General features: G+C 32.7%; 1 protein-coding gene across 3 annotated transcripts; it reads left to right on the top strand.

The window, feature by feature from the left end:
• Positions 1-784: 784 nt before the first annotated feature.
• Positions 785-14,629, top strand: LOC129807535 (protein-glucosylgalactosylhydroxylysine glucosidase-like). 3 transcript variants are annotated; one of them, XM_055856875.1, is made up of 9 exons: positions 785-1,189; positions 2,775-3,112; positions 4,251-4,604; positions 7,405-7,804; positions 7,932-8,170; positions 8,287-8,374; positions 8,621-8,809; positions 12,505-12,995; positions 13,242-14,629. In XM_055856875.1, the coding sequence occupies exons 1-9, from the start codon at positions 1,053-1,055 to the stop codon at positions 13,319-13,321; spliced, it is 2,316 nt and encodes a 771-aa protein (XP_055712850.1). In that variant the 5' UTR covers positions 785-1,052; the 3' UTR covers positions 13,322-14,629. The 3 variants fall into 3 exon arrangements, with proteins under 3 accessions (XP_055712850.1, XP_055712852.1, XP_055712851.1); XM_055856877.1 differs by lacking the exon at positions 8,621-8,809; XM_055856876.1 differs by having other exon boundaries at positions 785-3,112.
• Positions 14,630-14,864: the final 235 nt, after the last annotated feature.

The following is a 14,864-nucleotide window of genomic DNA, read 5'->3' as shown; positions in this document are numbered from 1 at the left end:
AAGTCAGTCTTTTGGATCTTTTGTATCGCGTTCTCACAGTGTTCAAACACAGGGTACTCTCACATAAACTTTCTTATATGGGTGTTTTAATTTAAATCTTTGAATAAATTTTTTTGTCAATATACATACATCGACTACTTAATTCCATTCCAGTCGACTTAGCATTTATTACTCAGAGAGGTATGTTGTTCCTGAGACCGAGATCTACAACTGCTGAAAATTTGGTGGTCAGCCAACGTTCAGGTAAGGGAAGAATCACATTGACAATAAAATGCTCGCCGCAGCCTCACCGTATTTCGTTAATTTACGCATTTTCATTGCAATTCTTACGCAAATTTTCCATTACCGTATTACCTTATCTCATATTCGGTGGCACTAGGTGACAATTATATAAGAAAATTGAAGAAATAAAACGAAAATTCGATAAACCGTGAGCAGAAAACACTGTATAAGAGAAATTGATCGTACGGTTTTTTTTGCCCACCGTTTAACGCATTTTCGTTTTATTTCTTCAATTTTCTTATATTATTTTCACCTAGTGCCACCGAGTATGAAATAAGGTAATACTATAATCGAGAATTTGCGTAAGAATTGCAATGAAAATGGGTAAATTAACGAAATACGTTGAGCATTTTACTGTCAATGTGATTCTGTCCTAACGAGATATTCCATTTTTTGAAAAAAAAAAAAAAAAAATACGCGGCCAGAATAAGAATTTGCCAACTTCAAATGACTCCTGAAAAGTTGTCATTCTGAAGATAGCATAGTATAGAATGGAAGCGTCGATATATTGAGAGGCACCTTGTTATGTTTTGTTTCTTTATTCCTTATTCCAAAAGAAAATCAGTTGTATTTATTAGAAGTCACAAAGTGTTTATTTTCCACACAAGTTGGGTGATTTAGTGTTCTGAGGTATTTCCGAATGTTAATACAGTACTGCTAAAAAAGAAGTACTTTTTGCAAATCATTTATAAACGATTAAAGTTGGTGGAAAACTTTTCTGTGCATCTCTTTACTATGAAATAATAAATATATTTTCAGAGGAATATAACATGGAACTTAAAATTTGTGAGTTTTTTTGCTTTTGTTATATTTTACTACTTCAAATACAGAAAACCAAAGGTGTTGTAGCAACTTTGCAAGAGAACATCGTTGATTCTAATCATAAATATGCATTCGAAACGATGAGGTAAATATGTATAGAATATGGATTTAATATACATACATAGTTGTACGAACAGGGTGAATCAATTGAATTGCAATTTTTCGAAACTCCGTTTCTTTTATATTTTAAAATGGATTTTTTTTGCTGTAAACGAGTGCAAGAATCAGAAATCTTTGATTGTTTTAGAATTTATTTAAAATGTTACCGTAATCATTTTTGGCTCAAAATACGTTACTAAGTCTGTCAATGAACGTAGAGTAAGCTACTTAAATGTTAGCCACCGAAATGTGAACCCATTAAAGACGGAAGGATGCTTCAGCTCATCTTCACTTTGATATTTTTTAGTTCTGACCTTAACCAACAAAATGCTCCATATATGAAGATGTTATATATAGCGATGCCGAGTCTTGTTATAACTTTCAATATTTCTCACTGAAATTTTCGCGTACTTGCAGATGCTGTTGAAGGCGATAATCTCCTGTCACGAAAATCCATGCCATAAAAACAATGGTCTTTAACTTCTAGTGATCATTCAAATGCCCCAATTATCATAATAACCTTTTCTTCAAGTAAACACAATTCTTTTATTTGCTTATGAATTGTTCAATTTCAAAAATTTTCTCTTTAAAGAAGAAAATATTACTAGAACTATAGTTATAGTATTTATCGGACAAACGAAGCAACCCCTTTGCTCTGTCAAACGTATCTTTTTTTTCAAGAAACAACAGGATCTTGTCCTTTATGGAATTATTAAAGCTTAACAGTATAGAGATTCTCTTCCAAATTTAGTCTAATGATTGTTCGCGATTAAATCTCAAGTACCATATAGGGGGAGGTGGGGCTACTTTGAACTGTGGGGCTAAATTTTTATACGATTTTTTCGCATACTTCCAATGCAAGCTGGGTTTTAACATGATGTAATTTGGATACACAAAGTAATTGTGGATCTAAATAAAATAATAATTGTAAGGACCAGCTTCATTTAGAAATAGGCGGAAAAGCCGTATAACATTCTAGCTCCACAGCTTAAAGTAGCCCCACCTACCCCTATTTGCAGCTATGGCGCGGATTTCAATCAATTCACTTCTTCACATTAAAGACGATGTTTGGTGATAATGCAATTTTATTTCACCTCCAAATAACGTTTCGAAATATTGCTACCATTACCGTATTAAGTTATGTTTTTAATTATGAAACATTTAATCACATTCCTGCATAATATGAGAGCGCTGCAACTAGTGGTGAGAAAGGTTTATCGACCTGAATTTGGTTGCAGTTCAATCGACTCACCCTGTGTGATATTCTTATCAGAATGAAACCAAAGTTGATTACAGCACTCATTTTTGATAGGAAGAGAGTGTCATTTTACTAAGTTTCTTACACTGCAAAACTTATTGTATATATAAAAATTAATTTTTATTTTTGAATTTTGAACTATTTCAATTTACTTACGGACATACCGAATTTAAATATTTGATAAAAAATTAAATTTGGTAAAATAATAACATAATATATTTACCAGTTTATTAATGAATCACTACGGGTTCACGAGAACTGGATCAAAATTAATGGAAATTCAAAAATATTATTTTAAATAAATCTTTAAAAGTCTTCCAGAAAACATGAATTTTATGCCTGTCTTGGGCAATGGACATTTGGGATTTCAAGTCATGGGCGATTCAGTGTATCTCAACGGTTTATACAACGGTATAAAGGGACTGAGTCACAGGGCTCGGATACCCAGTTACGCAAATATTCAGGTCACAAATTACGTTGAGTTAAATGGTACCGTGAAATATTCCATGGATACTAAATCTGGAATATTTAAGACATCCTTCTTTCCTAAATCCGCTGCCTATAAGTTGGACCATCTGATTTATGCTCATCGCTTCTACAACCGTGCAATTGTAAATCAACTCTTCATATCTCGTCTTAATTGCACCACAGGTAAACAAGAACATTGAATTGCAATAATCTTGTAAAATTCAATGAAACTGTAGAAGGATAGGAGAAAGAATTATATACGATCATCAAAGCAATAATAATCGAGCTTCTTTTGCCCGTTGTACCGTATGGGAATTTCAAATCGTGGCTTCGCTCGGCTTTTCATTGAAACATAATTAGTAATTATGGATACATTATAAATCCATATCCATCAGGGAAAGAATATCTCGAAATATTTGATTGAGACTTATCTCTTTCCCTGAAGACTTGGGTTGGTCGCGTCACGGAAAAAGAGAAACAAGAGGCAAGAGAAACGGAGATGAAACATGAAAACCGTAACAAAAAATAGAGTAATTTCTATTTGATAAATTGTCTCAAGATATATCCATTGAGTTTTTTCTTTCACTTTGAATGTCATGAGAGTAAATCCCAAAACGAAGTTTACATTTTCACATTACGGTATAAACATTGTTTATTCTAATCTTCTACAATATTTATTTCACTGAATCATTTTAAGATAAAACTTGGAAAAAATCTTTTATATAAATGATTTTATTAATATAACCTTTAACTTTATGCTTCACAAAAATAAAAAAAAAACATTTTTTTAAAGAAAACTGAATAAAGAGTAAATTTAAATTTTGCTAAAATTATTTAATGATGTTTAATTTTGGTTTAGGGGGTCCTTGGAGTAATTGGTAAGAGCGTTCGGCTTTTGGGCGGTGTGACCCCCGGCTCGACTCTGTCACAGTTGTGAGTTCGAGTCCCGCCCGATGCAAATGATTGAAACGCCTGAATGGACATTTTTCACGAAACCTTGTAAACTGAATTCATTTGTAAATTGAACATGTATAAAATGGCAATAAAAGCCCGGTACATCGAAATATATAAATAATAATAAAATTAATCTTGGTTTCATGAAATGTTAATACAAATGAAAAATTTATTGAACAATTTGATTAAATAATTTTTTGAGTTCATAGGTTAGAAAAATAAAAAAAAAATGTATTAAGAGAATAACTGAAAGCATATTTCTTTTATTTTCATTTTTAATCAAATGAGAAAGGGAAAATATTATAAGATCTAAAAGATCCCAACCTGTCTTAAAACATTTTTTTAAATTTTATTTTCTTAATGCCAGATGAAGACATATCCACAAATTTAGATAAGATTATCATAAAAATTGGCCAGTATCCGGGAAATGCAACTGATGATATAGAGTTCACAATCAAAGGTAGTGAAGAAGAGCAACCATGCGAAACTGATAAACTAATAAAAAACACCAAGAAGGAACTCACAATCAAAAGAATCTGCGGCAACACGAAAACAGTCGAAGACCCCATTTACCAAGAAGATCCATCCAATTGCTGTGTTTTATGGAATCATGTTCCAGAAGAAATCACACTTGGGCCCACAGAAAAAACTTCCATGTCTTTCACATTCGTAATGACGGTCGACGAACATTTTAGTGTAGCTGAACAGGAAATGATGGACGGTAAGTGTTGAATAACCATGACGAGGGGTGAGATACATGGCAAGACACTTCTGCATACTATTATGCTCACTTAACATTGTGCAATATAACTATATGTCTAACCATAGCATATGCTTTACAATGACTCTCAAATATACCTACCCATAAGAAAGTCAGGTGAATTAATATTTCTTCCCCTCTTATATAGCATTTTCATTGACTTTGCACAATGTGCATTTTAAAACACAAGAGAAGCTTAAAAACTCTCCATGCAATGAAATTACTATTCTTCATAAGACACTTCATCATCAATTTAACAAATGTGTTTTGATAAATTTGCTTTTGCAAATTATTCATTTTTTTTTATTATTACATAACGTTAAAAAAGAGTAATACATAGAGTTCTAATATAGTGCAATTCTAATCTTTAAAGTTTGAATGTTTTTTCATTCATTTCATTCAATATTTCAAATAAATAATTCAATTCATTCATTATCAAACAGGTTTTTGGCCACAATGACTCTTGTGTCCATGTACCGAATACCGAACTACAACAATATTGAAGAATGATTAAATCTGGTGAGAACTTTCTTTTAAACCTTATTTTTAATAACGTGGTCGAGTAAAAATTATCATATTAGTACCTACGTACTGCGAAAGTTCGCAGCGTTATTATGGGAAACAATCATTTGTAGTATTTGTTTTGGAAACTTCCGATGTAGAGAGAGATGTACGTGGCATTTTACGAGAGATTTTTAAAATGCCCCAATTGATCAAATTTGGATAATTAGAACTGGAGCTATAGCCATTATATTACTATTTGATAATTATATTGTCCATTTCGAGACTATGCAGTCATTTCATATATTTTATGTTAAAAAGTATAAATACGCACATGTCATATAAGAAATCATTTTTCTTCCAAAAAAAAAAACAATTTATGCTCTAAAATTTACCCCATGGTTTAGGACTTTGGTCCCCGAACAAAAGTTGTTACCATAATACTTATTCAACGATGAAGGTTTTGTTGGTGGACGCACCATAGACCACTTTTTTGCCCATTCTCTTGTAAGACTAGAATTTTCAGGCTAGACTTTTAAGACTTAGAATTTAAGTTGTATTATCTGTCAGAAAATTAATATATATTTTTCATCAATGAAAGTCAGCAGAACAGTAAAATAGGTGAACGTAGGTTCGTACAAAGTGAACCTTCAAACGATGCGAATTATCTCTTTGTTTGCAAAGAGCTAGCTCGTCATTTTTTAGCCATAATATAAATAATTATTAACCTCATGAGACAAGATGAAAAACGGTAGCTCTTTGAATGTTCACTGTGTGCGAACCATACCTACATTCCCCTATTCTAACTCAGAACCTGCTTCAAATGAGAATTTTTCATAACTCCTAATGGGAATACCGCATGTTCCCTTTACAAACACAGTACTAATTTTTATTTATAGATTATCTGTATCACAAATTTTTCGCTCCAGATAAATCGAAAATCCACTCATAGTGATAAGCTTTAATAAAAAAAACTCTAATTGGAACAGGTTCTTAATCTGACTATTTTACTCCATTCATTGTGTTTTATATTTTATATGGTGGCAAAACTATATTAATATTATAACAATGATGTATAGTGTTTTCTTTTCTTAGTAAGATTCACCGAAATTCTGAGAGAAAGAAAACTTAAGGATTTAAGTTTAATTGTCTTAATTAAGGATTTTCTATTCTGAGCCTTTTAATGTAATTAATGCTTCAGAATTTTGTTTCAAAATTTTCTGTGTTAAAAGTTCTTCCGAACAGCTTTGATTTGAAATAAATGTTAATGAAGTTCTACACTTCCAATTTCAGCTTCATTATATTGTGCAGTTTATTACACTTCTTCATATTAAAGTCTAAAAAATGTTTGAAATTTTAAAACTAAAGTATTTAATCGAAGAATAGGTGCAAATCAGCTTTTAAAGACCAATTTAAAGATATAACGCTTAAGGATTTATTTCAGAATTGTATAGACTGTCATTGAATTAAAAAATAGAACTATAGTAACGTTTGATATTTGACTTAATCACAAGTTTGAATTAAAACAAAGTACGAAAGTAAATTCCTTACAAAAAACTCAACCGGCACAAGCATTTCCTCATTCATTATAAATAATCGGTTCTTGTTCTTAGTGAAAATGTGAAAGATTATAGATACTTTTTCATCGAACTTCCTCTAATAGCCATCTGTTCAAGAAGATATAAACTAATTATTGAAAGAATTCTTCTGGCTTGGAAATTAGAGTAAATCATCTTTAAAGTCATTGAATTCTCTTCCTTGACTCATCATGTACAAATTATAGTCTCAATTAGAGGGGATTTAGGATTATTTCCGGTGAATTTCTTTTTTTCTATTTTTTACAATTTACTTCACTATATTGACCATACTTTTTTCCAGATCGATAGATTGTCCATACAGGAATTTGATTGGAAGTGAGTCGAAATCTGTCGGTGATTTCCTGAAAAATTCTGTAAAAAGAGATCATGGAAAAGAATGGGTCTCAAAACAGTACTGCAAGGCTTCCATACCATTTCTTTCTTCATTCATTCTCATGTATTTCCCATGTGTTTAATAGCAATTTACACGTTACTGAATAAAATTAATGACTAATTAATTATTTCACGTGTGAACTGTGTGTGTTTTTATGGCCGTCCCATTGTTGATCATTAAGTTGGGAGAAATTACAATTATTAAATTCACATTGTTTGTCTAATGTCTGAATGGTAGTTCTTTCCTTTTAACTTCGACTATTTTATATTTTTTTCATGTCACGCCAAAGTGTTGGCGCAGACTGATCTTGATTTGCTCGACACGCACATTAAAGAATGGAAGCATTTTTGGGATGACTTTGATATTGAACTGGAAGGTTCTAATGATAGCATGAGACTGTCCAGAACAATTCATGCCAGCGTCTTCTACATGGTTAGCTCTTTGCCATCATTCAATACAAATCAACAGAGACAAACTTTTCAAGGTCTAAGTCCTACAGGATTAGGCAAAGGTGGCTCTAATCTCAACGATTATCAAGGACATGTTTTTTGGGATGCCGAAATATGGATGCATTTACCTATTCTCCTTATAAGTCCTTTCTGGTCTGCCGAAATGATTCACTATCGAGCTTTAAAAGCTTTTCCTGCTGCCTCAGACTATGCAAAAGAGACTGGATATAGTGGTATCCGGTAAGTAAGAATAAATTGTTTATTTATCAGAAACCCCAAAAATTGTCCTTTTGTTTACATCCTAAATTTATGTTGAGTGATGTGTCTTGGAGGCGGAAAATAAAGTGGTGAGATTGTACATTGATAGATTCCCATGGGAAAGTGCATTCACTGGACGTGAAGTCACGCAGCCCTGTTGCCCTCTGGTCGCTGCCAACCAGCAGCATGTGACCGCAGACATTAGCCATGCATTGAGACTTCATCTGGGTGCCACACGAGATATCCACTGGCTCAAACGTGAGGGATGCAAATTGGCTATCCCAATTGCACAATTCTGGGCCAGTCGTGCTAAATTCAATAGTACAACCAACAAATACGACATCCGCAGTGAGTAGATGAGATGAAGAATAAATTGAGACCGATCTTCGTGCAATTGAATTTGATTGATCTCTATAACTTTCTTAAATGTAACTTTTATTGTTTTAATTATAACATAAACGTAGATGTCATGGGACCCGATGAGGATCATGAAAATGTGGACAACAATTTCTACACCAACATTGCGGCAAAGCAATCTCTTCAATTTGGAGAGTAAGTAACAAAATTTTATTTTTTTTTTAAAGATATAACCTGTGGAAGTGAGTATATAAAAGATTGTTACACGACATGGAAATCATTACATGTGACTTAAAGACATTCAAAATCACACAGTCGTTCCGAGAAACAATTTCCCAACGAGTAATTATCCATCTTCCTCGTCGCTTTTTTGCTCTTTGTATTATCTTGCATGAATTTCGGTTCTTAATCCCGTTTTTGTCTTTATACCAACTTTTCCAGTTTCACGGCATGTGTCTGCAGTGATGACAGTGATCATGGAAATTGGACTTACATTGCCGATAATATAGCCCTCCCATATGATAGCATATTAAATTACCATCCTCAGTTTGAAGGATACCAGCCAGGGACACAGATTAAACAAGCTGATGTTATCCTTGTTGGCTACCCTCTCCAGTACACAATGTCAAAGTCAGTGAAATATGTTCTTATGCATACTTTTAAGTGATTACTTTGCTAACCAATTACCAGTCATAAGCAATTTCATCTCTCATAAATAAAATGCATAAATTCAATTATTGTATTATTACACTACATTTATGACATGTCAAAGTAATAAATGTCATATCCTTATATTTAAACTCTTCAAGAAAAGCTATTCAGTGACATTCTAATTTATAGATTAATTTGCCTGATAGGTTATTCACAGTTACAAGTTAGTAAAATAGAATTATGATGCTTGAGAACAAATTAGCAAATTAGCAAGTTACGATATTAAAAATAACAAAAAGAAACTTGCAATATCAGGAATATTAAAAAAAATCATTTAGTAAAAATTAAGTAATAATTGCCTTTCAATGTTCTTAAAGTTTAGTTTAATTAATTATCGGTTCATAAGCGGTTCATTACCAATTCATAACCAATTGGAATCAGTTCAAGTTTATCACTAAATCTAAAACCTTTACAATCAGCCCGAACACGATGCCATTCGGTTGAGAAGTATCTTCGACCTTAAAAACTGTCCGCCTAGGTAATCTTTAAAACATATCAAAAAATTACAAAAAAATTGCACAACGCATTTTTGAACAGTCCCAAAAATCATAGTTCTGGTGAGATGGCAAAGGAAGGAGGGGGGGAAATAGATGGACAAACAGCGTGATGACATTTCTCAGAAATCGTCAGAAACGCTAAGATTTAAGATAAAATTGAGAAAAGTGGTCTCCGAGGGGTGGAACGTGAAAGTTTTGGGGGATGAAGAGATCGGGGATCTTCGCTCTCTCTGTGGAGTCAAAAGGGTCACTAGCGACCCAAACATGAAATTTTTCTAAACTTTTGTTTTGCTCCAAAAAGTCAGAAAAAGTGATTTTCTCTGACCCCTAATTTTTGACCTTCTCTTCCTTAAGGGGTTAAGCAGTAATATCGCCAAGCACATCAAAAGAAGTTATCAATAATAGGGTAGAGTCAGTACTTTTCGCCACCATAAAGCTTTAGGGGCCTTGTAAGATGTGATATTTTTGTCAGACTAAAATGAATTTTTGTATAAAGATACTTTTAAGCAATATCTATCTATCTAGGATACGTCTTGAGAATTTTAGAGAATCTCATTGAAAAATATGCATTTTCCCCAATTATGCTTGTTTCGGTTCTTTTCGCCACCTGTTCTAAAACGAATTTCAAGTAATTAAGAGACGTAATAACGTATTGGGATATTAAAACAGAACATATTATAAGTGTTGAAATGATACTTATTCTTAAATGCCTTAAATTAGTTGTTTTATATTAGGTGGCGAAAAAGTGCTTACATGGCGAAAAGGGCTGACTCTACCCTATATGTAATGGTGTCTACACACTAGAAGCAATTTTCGTCGAAAATTGCCTTTTTTAAAAAAAAAATCCGAAGTTTCTGCCTGCAAGAGGGGAAATTTTCTTTAAAAAGGCATTTTTAAAGAAATTTCTCAAGTGTAGAGGCTATAAAAGACTAACTAAAAGTGCAAGAAACCTGATGTTGCAACCATTGGTGGCATGTCTACCAAAATATCAAAACAAAAAAGACAAATCAAGACACGGATGTACGTAGCTCGCTAAATATGATAGGGGGAGGTGGAGCTATTTTGAGCTCTGGGGCTACATTGATATATGGTTTTTTCGTCTATTTGGAAATGAAGTTAGTCATTACAATTATTTTATTTAGATCCACAATTGTTTTGCCTCTAACAATACGTTAAAACCCAGTTTCCTTTAGAAATATGCGAAAAAATCGTATGACAATGCAGGCCCACTTCTCAAAGTAGCCCCATCTCCCTCTAAGCTAACTTTTTTCAACATATCTCGTAGACCTCGTAGCTTAATCGAGGGAGTATTATATTCTGCTCTCTCTGAAGAGTTCAAGCAGTAAAAGATAGAGTTTGACTTGAGAAAATTTCCAAGTAAAACAAAATGAACGAAAAACAACAAGATTTTTTTTGCCATTTTATAATAGTAATATAAAAACAATGCTGGCACAACATTCCATAAAGGAACAAGACCTTCCCGCAAGGGGATTTCTAGACATGCATTATTATTTTTTTTCTTGTACGGGATGAGGTTGTCAGTCCCATGCCTCGTGAAATCAAGTGCAGTGAAGTTCACGGGATGCAATCCGAACACCAGAAAAATTCCTAGTGACCTAAAGTGGATTCGAACCCGGGCCACTTGCATCATAGAGCGAGTGCTCTACCACTTACTTGACCCATTGAGAGCTTTTATATATATTTTTATTTAGTTTCAAATTATAAAACTTCATTAAAAAAAGTAAAAAAAAATTGTCACCTCAATTCTGAAATAAAGAAAGCTCAAGGGTTTATGTTAAATATTTAGTATCTAACTTTATCCATAGTTAATCTCGTATTTATAAAATATACTTTGGATAATGCGTAAAACTTCAATTAAAAAAAGAATTCATTCATTTTCAACCACTTATCCCTATTGGGATCGCGGAAAAGAATTACTTTTTAATTTTTTTTATATTCAAGCAGACATCCTTAATTTTACAGTAGAGTCTCGCTATAGTCCATATTTGGTTTCAAAATTGACACTTGGGTCGCACTATAGTCCATGTAATTTTTTAAAATTATCAACGATTTTTAGTATTGAAATTGCTCGACGGCTTCCACTTTCTTCGCGATTGTGGTACTTGTTCTTGCTCTCTTCATTGTGGATCACAATTATCACAACTACTTAATAAAGTTTGCCAAAAATATTAAAGTAATTATGCATGTCGCATACTAAAAAACATAACCTAACTTAAAATCAGTGTTTTGAAATCAACGGTCGATAAATTGTGGACTATAGAGCGATGGCCTATAGCGAGACTCTACTGTATTCTCATATGACGTAGAGAAGTCGGAGAAATAATTATCGAATCGAAAATTTAAATTTTAAATATTCAATATTTTGCAAAAAAGAGCAAAGCTTCAAATTTTTATCACAATTTTCATGAACCTTCCAATGTGTATTTTCCACAAACCAAATGTAGAAAATAAAGTATTGAAATTTTAAGGTATGCTTTTAGAAAAAGTATGAAAAGTATCCAAGGTTATAACGCAGTTTTTATTAAAATAGAGAAAAATGGTCTTCTGAAAAGTTGTGACACAAAGTATAATCAAATGGAATTTTTTCAATCGTAACAAAATACATCCAATTCCTGCCAACATTTTCTTTAGTAGCTTTGAGAATTTCCACACAATCAATTAACTTTTAAAAAATGCCTCAAAAAGAACATTTTCATTCAAAAAAGTGGTTTTCAGAATAGTTGAAATATGGAAATTTGGGTATGGTCGTCAGAAATGTATCAAGTCTTTATGATAAATATTACCTCAGTCTCTCTTATACGTTCTTATCTTTGTACTACAGACAATCTAACATCTCGAGGCATTATATGCTTTTCTATGCACTTTTATTATTCGTATACTTTTCTTTTACTTTTTGTAGAGGTTCGCAAAAATTATATCAATTAATTTGTGTAATAATTTGAAGACAACCTAGTAAAATCAACCATAGGGATCATCAAACATCAGATATTTCTTAATGGGATATATACATTAGCTATAAATATTTATAATTAATATGTGATTCTGTAAAAGAGGTATTCTCCTTTAGTCCACACTTAATCTTACTTTACTTTACAGGTCGACACGTCAGAATGATTTAGCCATGTACGAGAATGTCACTAGACCTACAGGGCCAGCAATGACTTGGGCCATGCATGCTATCAATCACCTAGATTTAGGAGACCATGATAAGGCAGCTGACATGCTCGCGCGCAGCTATCGTAACAATGTCATGGAGCCTTTCTTCATCTGGCGAGAATATTCTATCGAGAGGAATGAGACAGGTGCTGTGAATTTTCTCACGGGAGCCGGAGGATTTCTGCAGGCGATTTTAAGCGGATATGGTGGTATTCGCATTCACCTGGACCGGCTCGTATTGCAAACACCCTCGCTTCCGCCCGGCACACGTCACTTCCGCATGAAAGGAATACATTTCTTAGGGGCCCGCCTGAATATAGCCATCTCCGTGATGAGTGTCCAAGTAGAGTTCACCAAGTGTGGTCAAGATTTGATCATAGTCATTGGTGCCAGTCAACAGGATGTGATTTGTGGTGTTCATCCGAGAGTATGTAAGTGAGATTACACGCAAACTCAATTCGAAATTGAATGAAATACTCACGGTACCACCATACCCATAACCAATCATGATGAAATTGCGCTTTTTTCCCTTCACCAGGTGATCTTTTTACGCAATGAACTATGAAAATTAGTCACTCGTTGTTGCGCTCTTTCTCATTCTCAAGAATTTCAATTACAACTTTTTACGACCTTTTCAATCCCTAATGTCAATCACACGAGTTTTACTTTTCTTGCAGATGACATCACGAAACAATATGCAGAGATAAGGCCCAAAAATAGTATACAATTTGATCTATGCCGTATACCATCAACTTGATTTATATATAAAAAGTAAAAAACAAAACCTTTTTTGTCAAGAAAAAATGAAATTTGGTTAGAATTATTCAATTCAATTCAATTATATTATATTAAATTTCTCATTTTCTCTATGCAAAAAACATAAAGTAACACTTAAATGATAATTTAAATTTCTATATTGAACACTCATCACATTTGACATTCTACTAAAAATATAATTTTTATATTGAACAAAAAAACATACTTGTTAAAATTTATTGTGTCTTAATCATCATTTAAATAGACAATACAACTGCTAATTTCAAAATATTCTCCAATAAATTTAACCCTTTGACTAGACGCTTTTCACTGACTGAAAATCATAAAAAAATTGATCCGATGCAGTGACACGTTTCACATCTAACCTTAAACGATCTAACAGAATGGGATTAACTATATTTTTTGCCTTTTTGATGATTTTGACCTATATATCTAACGACTCATTTATACATACAGGAGTCGTTGATATAACTAATGCTAAAACGCATTTAAATCCACTCAAAACGTTTAGAGTGCAGATAAAGAAATTATATGTAATTTTTATCTAATTATGTGTGAATTATAATTTATAAAAAAAACTATTTAAAAATGTGCTGCACGTTTTGAAATATATTTATTAATTAATGAATGATATGATAGAACTTTATTTGTGGAGCTCAGAATGAAAAATGAACATATCCTATGGTTAAAATATAGGATATGTTCATTTTTCATTATGAGCTCCACATTTCGCCGAGATTAATTTTAAAAATAATGGTATGGTATTCATTTCTTCTGGGCGTAAAATTGAAGTTTCTTTAAAAATTATCAAAAAAAAAACAATGGTCTTAGAGTGAGATTGTAAAAAAATAGTATTAAATAAACTAAACAAAATAATAGAAATCTATTGGCATCAGACGATAGGCACCACTCTTAGGACTACAATTTTGCTCATCTAAGACATCTCGCACTGATTACTCCTAATTGCCTCATTTATTGGTTTTTGTCATTTTCCAAAAATATGAAATTTTTGGAGCAAATTTCTTAAAGATTTCTGAGAAAATATATTTTAAAACTAGGGGGTCCGTGGTGCAATTGGTAAGAGCGTTTGGCTCTTGGGCGGTGTGACCCCCGGCTCGACTGTCACAGTTGTGAGTTCGAGTCCCGCTCGGTGCAAACGACTGAAGCGTCTGAATGGACATATTTCTCATATAATGTTATCTGAATAAAAATTTGTAAATCGAAAAATGTACAAAAATGGCAAAAAGTCCGGTACATCGAAATAAATAAATAATAATATTTTAAAACTTATGTGAAATATACATAAATGTTGATATTCCTCTCTAAATCGATAGGGAGACCATCAACATAATTTTCGTTTACATCCCCAATCAACATTCAGCCGCGAGAAGAAACCTCTAAACTCATTTTGGAATATTCCTTTTATGATATGTAGAAAAGGGACAGATAATCCTAACCGGCTTATGTAGGTGAGATTCTTAACGTGAGCTAATTCGGAGTGCATGCAAATTCGATTTGGAGCT

Source organism: Phlebotomus papatasi, chromosome 3 (genome assembly GCF_024763615.1).
Source record: "Phlebotomus papatasi isolate M1 chromosome 3, Ppap_2.1, whole genome shotgun sequence".
In the NCBI taxonomy this organism is placed as follows: domain Eukaryota; kingdom Metazoa; phylum Arthropoda; class Insecta; order Diptera; family Psychodidae; genus Phlebotomus; species Phlebotomus papatasi.
Note: the sequence above shows the minus strand (reverse complement) of the source record. Positions and strands in the feature narration are given on the sequence as shown.